The 7,350-nt window shown below is 48.4% G+C and overlaps 1 protein-coding gene across 1 annotated transcript; it reads right to left on the bottom strand.

Moving 5' to 3' along the window:
- Positions 1-1,608: 1,608 nt before the first annotated feature.
- On the bottom strand, positions 1,609-3,295 carry LOC112616921 (pregnancy-specific beta-1-glycoprotein 5-like; the record flags this gene model as incomplete). Its single annotated transcript, XM_025373684.1, has 2 exons — positions 3,182-3,295; positions 1,609-1,968 (listed from the first exon to the last, which is right to left on the bottom strand). Coding segments are annotated over exons 1-2 (424 nt in total), but the record flags the coding sequence as incomplete, so codon positions are not given.
- Positions 3,296-7,350: the final 4,055 nt, after the last annotated feature.

Below are 7,350 nucleotides of genomic sequence, written 5' to 3'. Positions count from 1 at the left end.
TCCCGTTTCCACAGTCCAGGACCAGGGAGCCCTGAAAACCCTCCAGTGGCCAAAGAGCTTCAGAGTAACACATGAAGTGGGATGGCTTTAGGGGCAAGAGGAAGTGGGGGGATGAAACGTGGGTGTCAGCCTCTGAAGGACAAGGGACAGGTGTGGCGAGAATTTCCTAGGATTCTGCATCCAAGATCCAGTCTCTAAAGAGGTTATGGATCATTCATTCCTTCATTCAATTCCTTCATTTGTTATGTGAGAGCACCTGAGGGTGTGTCTCTCACTGGACTTGTGCTGGTGCAGGGTGTGTGTGGGGAATGAAAACAAGGTCCTCTCTTTTATCCTGTCATGCCAGTGACATGGACACTTTGGGAAACATAGGATTTCAGGTTCAGTGATAGTTGTTAAGATCTGAGGGGGACGCCTGGACATTTTTTGCACTGACTCTGATGGTTGAGACTGGTGATTTAGTTCTGGAGTGCAGACTAATCAGCTGACCATTTGCTCTCACTCCTCTGAGGTTTGGATGCCTAAGAAGAGAGGATTTAAGCCAATAAATTACTACAGGGTCATTGGAACCCAATAAGCCCTCACTTCTGGTGGAGGAGAGGATGGACCTGTGACTGCAGACAGACCTCATGTGACCCTGATCTACCTTTTGTGTTTGTGTGACTCTGGTTCAGTGACTGTGCCTTCCTGTGCCTCAGTTATCTCCCAGTCAAATAAGCTAAATGGCAAATGGACTGTGGGTTTTCATGCTATCTGTGAATAAATTGTAAATTCCTCACAGTCATCGGACCTAATACTTGGCACAGTGGAGGTGTTCACACAAACAGCATTTATTGTTATTCACTTCCATGAGAGAGCACCTTTAGGTCAGATCTCTGTGGACAAGCTGCTGCCAGGTACATTTTCTCTCTTCTGTTTCTGCTTCTGGGGACATTAGACTACCTATGGAGTGTCCTAAGCCTCGCAAGGCAGTTGGCTGATGGCCTACAAAGCTTGCCTTTCTGTCCTCTCCACTCTGAGTGTCAGGTGAAGAAAGCTCTGTCCTTGACCAGATGAGGTTCTGAGGGCTGAGCCCTGGCTAGTGAGCAGCTCCAGGAGACACAGTCCTCAGACAGCTGGTGAATCCTTGGTCCCAGTAAGCCCTGCCACAACCCAGAATTGACACAAGCTCCTCAGCTTTATCTGGAGTGAGGATTTAGGGACGGGGTCTGGGGTTGAGGCTTCTTGGGCTGAGCTTCTCTGAGAGTATCTCAAGGGTCCTCTTTGGCAAAGCCCTACTCACTTCTCCAGGGTCTTTCTCAGGGTCAAGTTTATGAAGAGGGCATGAGGTGCTTGGCTGAGGCTGATCTCCTCCTGCTGAGCACCCCCCACCCCATCAGACTGTCCTTCCTGTGCAGCAAGTGTCTGCAGGGTCTGGAGGCAGGAAAGGAATTCTGATCTGTTGTAGTTTGTCTCCTCTGTGTGTGTCCTGCACTAAATGCCAAAACCCAAACATGGGACATAATGCAGAGAGGGACACAGGCACAGTCCAGGCCTGACCATCCTGTGTGTGCAAAGTAGAAGTGACCCCCACCCCTCAACACCCAGGGATCATGTGGAATCACTCACCATATAAGGTGAAATGTCCAGTTACTCCTTCAGTCCTGTCACCTTGCTTTATGATTTGTACGGTGTAGGATCCTGCGTCCTTCTGGTTCACACTCTGGATCAGCAGGGATGCATTGGAATATACTCTTTCTCGTCCACTGTATGCAGACCCAAATATAATTCTTTCAGTGTCTACTGTATATGCTGTAATGTAATGGTGGAGGTCCAATATTTGCCCTTTGTACCAGATGTAGGCAGCAGGATTCTTGGGTAAATTGTGCACAAGTAGAAGAACATCATTCCCCTCGGAAATATTGGTTGGCTGAGCTTCAATTGTGACTTGGGCAGTGGTGGGCGAGTTCCAGAAGATTAAAAGTGATGCTAGGAGGTGGAGAGAGCATCAGTCAATATTGAGACCTATGTATTGGGGTAAAAAGATGGGGCCCTGGGTCCTGAGATGATCTCTTCAATCATCTGCCTTGTAGACACACACACACAAACACACACACCCCTCTTTGTGTGTATGTGTGTGTATTGTGTTTTTGTCGTACTGTCCTACTGGGTCAAGGTCAGCAGCACGACCCCCATTCATTCAACACTTCTGACCTCGGCATTTTTCTCTTTGAAATCCTCTTCCCCAGGGATCTGCATGGCTCCCTCCACAACACCCTCAGGTCCTGCTCACATCAGGGCATCCTTAGACTTATTTCCTGACACCTCCTTCAGAGACCCTGGGTCTTTCCTTTCTGACCTTTCCATGCTCTGCTCCCTCCGGAGCTCTTGTCAACACCTGATATCACATTCCAGATCTCTTTGCAGGTCTGTCTTCCTGCCCATGAGAGCATGAGCTCTGTAAGGACAGAGACGTTTGTGATCTTGGTTGCACCCCTGTGCCTGGAACAGGCTGCAGACTCCTGCAGATGTGAGGGTTCCCAGGGACCTCCCAGCCAGGGCTATTTTTTTTTCTTTCCCCAATTGTTGAGGTTTTTTGCTGAGGACAGTGTTTCATGTCCTGCTTATATTTTCATTTGAAGTGTCATCTGATAATAATTATTATCATTTTTCAAAATATGGTGGCCAGTGATGATTAACCAGGAGAACAGAACACTTGAGATTTTCCTACCTATTACCAATTCCAGTTCAATGTGATTTTTCTGTTGTGACCCTGTCCCTATCTGGTATATTTTCCCCAATCCAGGCTCCAGCAGAGCCTTCTTTCCTTTATTTATTTATTTATTTTTCTTTTTGAGATGGAGTGTCATACTGTCTCCCAGGCTGGCATGTAGTGCCATGATCTCGGCTCACTGCAACCTCTGCCTCCCAGATTCATGCAATTCTCCTGCCTCAGCCTCCTGAGTAGCTAGGATTACAGGAGCCCACCACCACACCTGGTTAATTTTTTCTGTTTTTAGTAGAGACGGGGCTTCACTGTGTTGACCAGACTGGTCTTCAACTCCTGACTTCATGATCCATCCACCTCAGCCTCCCAAAGTGCTGGCTTATTTTATTTTTTAGAACCCCATCCTCTCCAGGAGACCCCATCCAATCATTCTGCTTCCTCCTCCTATCCTCTCCCAGGAAGTTCTCTCCTCACCTGTGAGTAGAAGCTCCTTCCAGGTGATGTGCAGTGTGTAGGGAGGTGCTGAGAGGGGCCCCATGGCCTGCTCCGCCTGTGTGTTCTGCTCTGTGGAGATGAGCCTGGGATCCAGAATCTTTCCGAGCACAGCTGTCAGCTGTGCTGTCCTTCCTCCTTCTGTGCTGAGCCTCTTCCCGGGGCAGGAGCACTTCTCAGGCTTATGGGCGGGGTCTGTGCCCAGGTCACCTCTCTATCCCCTCCCCTCTCAGTCCTGCCTCTTTGTCCCTTCTTCTCTTCTTCCTTTTGTCTGGGTGTCAGATCCCTGGGAATTGTGGAGGCCTCTGTCTTTTTCAGCAGTGATTTTGTCACCAAACCTCGCTACACACTATGTGCAAAACCACAAACATACACACAAAAGAGACGCGTACAGACACACAGAGTCACACACATACCCTATAGGTTGGGCAAGCACAGTTCTGGGCCTCAGCCTCCTGCTGTCCCAGTGGCTCTGGGTCGGCGTGCACATTCACACCCCTTGCCCTCTTTCATCCCCATCTGGCTCTCCCCTTCAGTGCAGGAGGCTGGAGCTGCATCAGGTCCCTGTTATAGGGACACCACATTGTGCTGTGGGTGAGTTCCGTGTTGCCTGGTGACAGGGACCCTTCCTTTCTATAATTGTGTCTAGCTTGGCTGCAAATTCCAAGGATGGACATTCATGACCTCGGTGTCCCAGAGGAAACTGTCCTTCCTGGAGGTGTGCAGGGTGAATCTCTCATGCCTCTTGGGAGGAGAGGCATGTGCTGGTTGCTTAGTGGGGGCTGTAACTCCCATGGTGAAAGGGACAGTTCTCAGTCACTCTGTTGCTCCCTTGGGACTGGTGGATGGGTTTCTCATCTCTTCCTGACCATCTTTGGTGTCCTCTCTTCCCTGGGCGTCTGATTGTCCTGTGGTCACCACACCTTCCCCGTGGTGTTGCAGGAGGAATTGGGGAGTTACCCAGGAACCCCGTGGAACATGGCTCGTTGAGATACGGGAAGGGGAGACTGGGATAGAGCAGGGGTTCAGAGCTGGAGAGATTCATCCCGACTTACTCCATGGTCGTGATGGGCTCAGTCCTCCATGTGCTGACATACCCAGGGGTCTCTCCTGAGGGTTTTGACCTGACCAAGATGCTCTCTGTAGAGGAGGAACAGGCAGTCACCAGAGAGCCTCTCTGGAGGGACGTCGCTCACACCTGAGAAGGCGGGTGGGGGTGAGTTGTGTTCTGGGAGCAAAGAGCAATAATACCCCCTTCTCCCGGCAGGGACACAAAAGAGGTCTGCTTCCCAAGGGACAGCCGGGGGTAGGTGGACACATCCTATGTGGTGCTTCTGTGTGACCGTCACAGGGGCTCTGAGCCCCATGGGGTGCAGCGGGCAGGCAGATCACAGGGTGCCTGACTGATTCCCGGGGAGGCTGTGGGCCTTCAGGCAGCCGCTGTTCTCTGTCAGCATTAGGCTTGGCCTAGGATGCCCCAGAGAACAGGACAGATGGAGCAGAGGCGGGCATTTAGGGAGCAGTGACAGGAAGAGTTGATGAGGATGGAGGGAGGTCACCAGGGCAAAGCGCGCAGTGTGGCATCGCGTGCACCAGCGCTGCCCTAGGAGATGTCTTTTTAACTGAGCCCAGGGAAGGAGCAGGTGTGTGGGGCAGGAGCTGCCTGCAGAGGGAGTGGTGTTAGGTTGGCGGACGCCAGATCAGGGAGGAGCTGACAGAGTCCGTGTGGGGAGCATGGAGGACGTTGAGGACTTGGGCAGAGGTGACTCTGGTGAAGGTGGACCCTGCTTGGCTATGGGTTCTGCTGAGGGACGTCGGCATCCCCTGGGAAGGTTCCAGGCTGGAGGGACTCTGCCGCCCTCTGGTGGACTGGAAGGGAAGTGTGGGTGGCCGAAGTCCCAGGCCAGGCTACGTGTTTTATTCCGCAAGGTTCTGCACGTTTCAAACGAGGTCACACATATGCTATGTTACGGCAGCATCACCTTCCAGTCCTGTGAGTTCCAGTCTCTGTGGCTCTACGTTCACCGTTCTCCCTCTTTCACGATCGGATGTCCCGAATGCAGACTTTTGTCACCTTCTGTGAGTTTGTGTTTGTGTGCAGTAGGTGGCACTGTGTATACCCTGGGGGCAGTGATGTCTGGGGCTGAGCACTGTACATGGGCTTGGGAGCAGAAGACGGAGCAGCAGGGTCGGAGGATCAATGCCACGGGAGCAGGGACAAGTCATTTTCATTTTCTCACTCCCAGGGACCAGAACCCAGGATTCTGACTCCAGGGCGCAGTACCACACCCTGCTGGTGTTCCTGGATGTCAGGAGTGCTCATAGTATCATGTTGCCTTGGCATTCACTTTTTAAGGTGTAAATTCATTTGCCTCACATCAGAGGCAGGCCTTGCTCACCATGGCAGTTTTCAATACTGTATCTGGTTCAAGTGACTGCAGTTGGTGGCCAGCGATAAAATCTAAGAGGCATCTCTCCTGCTTGGTGTGCTGGGCTCCTCTCTCTCCATCTGATTTCTTTAAACTGATATTCTGACATTTGCCCTTACATTTAAAGTGACCACTTCTCAATCACAGCGTTATCTCCTGATCCCAGTGTTTGCTACTTGCTTTAAACACATCCATTAAAGCTCCCTGCTGGAAACCTGTCAGATAACACCTGGACTTACTAAAGACATCGGCTTACAGTTCTCTTCTCTCCTCCCTGCCTGGGCTCGCTGACCTCTGTATCTGTGGTCTCCAGGTGTGCCGAGTGCTCCCCAGTGTCTCTAAGTAGTAAAAACACTTACACTTTCACGTTGTGGTTGTATCATTATAGCCTCACATGCCATCCAGGGCCTGACATCGAGGCTGCCTTATGGGACCTGTGCTGGTTGAACCCCTGCTGGAGCTCTTGTTTTGGGACCTGCAGTTCTTCCGGGGGCCGGAGCTTCCAGCTAACTTGATTGAAAAAGTGTTACGTTTCATAGAAAACACTGGATCAGATGATGTATTCATGGACTTCAGCTGCCATAACAAACACCTTAGCCTGGGTGAATTAAATAATAGAAATCAATTTTTCACAGTTCTGTGAATAATGTGCTATTTTAACCACTTTAAAATGTGCAATCAAATGCAATTAACCACATACACAGTGTTAAGTTACCATCACCCCTATTTTTCCTAGAAAATTTTTATCATTTTAAACTGAAACCTTGTATAATTAAAACTATAATAACTCCTTGTATTTTCCACCCTAGACCTTGATCATCTCTACTGTGTCTCTGTGAATTTGCCTATTCTTGATGCTTCATATAAATAGAATTATATATATATGTTATTTAGTTTCTGACATATTTCACTTAGCATAATGTTTCCAAAGTCCATGCATCTTCCAGTGGATGTCAGAGCTCCATTCCTCTTTATGGCAGATTAACATTCTGTTGTATGTGTGACCACATTTGTTTATTCATGTGCTGATGAACACTTAGATTGTTTTCATATTTTATCTTTTGTGAGTAATGCTACAATCAACATTCCCATGCGAGTACCTGTTTCAGTGCCTGGATTCAATTCTTTGGGTATATACCTAGGAAAGGATGCTGTTTCATATGAGAATTCTATGATTAGCTTCTTGAGGAACAACACAACTATTTCTCCTAGTGGCTGCACATTTTTATAATCTCACCAGCAATGTATGAGGATTCCAAATTCTACATCAGGCTTTCATTTGTTATTTAACATTTGAAATGAATGGTAGTCATATTTGTAGGTTTAGTGTGGGATTCCATTGTGGCTTCGACTTTGTATTTTCCTAATGATCAATGATGTTGAGTTTCTTTTCATGTCCCTCTTGATGATTTGCATATCTTCTTTGAAGAACTGTCTATTTGTGTCCTTCGCCCATTTATATAAATTGGGAGGTTTGTCTCTTTGTTATTGAGTTGTAGCAGTTCTTTATATATTCTGGGCATAAAACCATTGTCTATGTGATTTGCAACTGTTATGTGTCATTCTGTGATTGGTCTTTTTATTTTCTTGATAATATCCTTTGATGCACATAAGGCTTGCATCTTTAGCCCAATTTATCTATGTTTCCTTTTTCTTTCTCATGCATTTGGGTCACACCTGAGAATCCATTGCACATTTGAGGTCATTAAGTTTTACCCCTAT

This window comes from Theropithecus gelada, unplaced genomic scaffold (genome assembly GCF_003255815.1).
Source record: "Theropithecus gelada isolate Dixy unplaced genomic scaffold, Tgel_1.0 HiC_scaffold_1390, whole genome shotgun sequence".
NCBI lineage: Eukaryota > Metazoa > Chordata > Mammalia > Primates > Cercopithecidae > Theropithecus > Theropithecus gelada.
The sequence above is the reverse complement of the archived record's forward strand: the minus strand, read 5'-3'. Positions and strand labels throughout refer to the sequence as shown.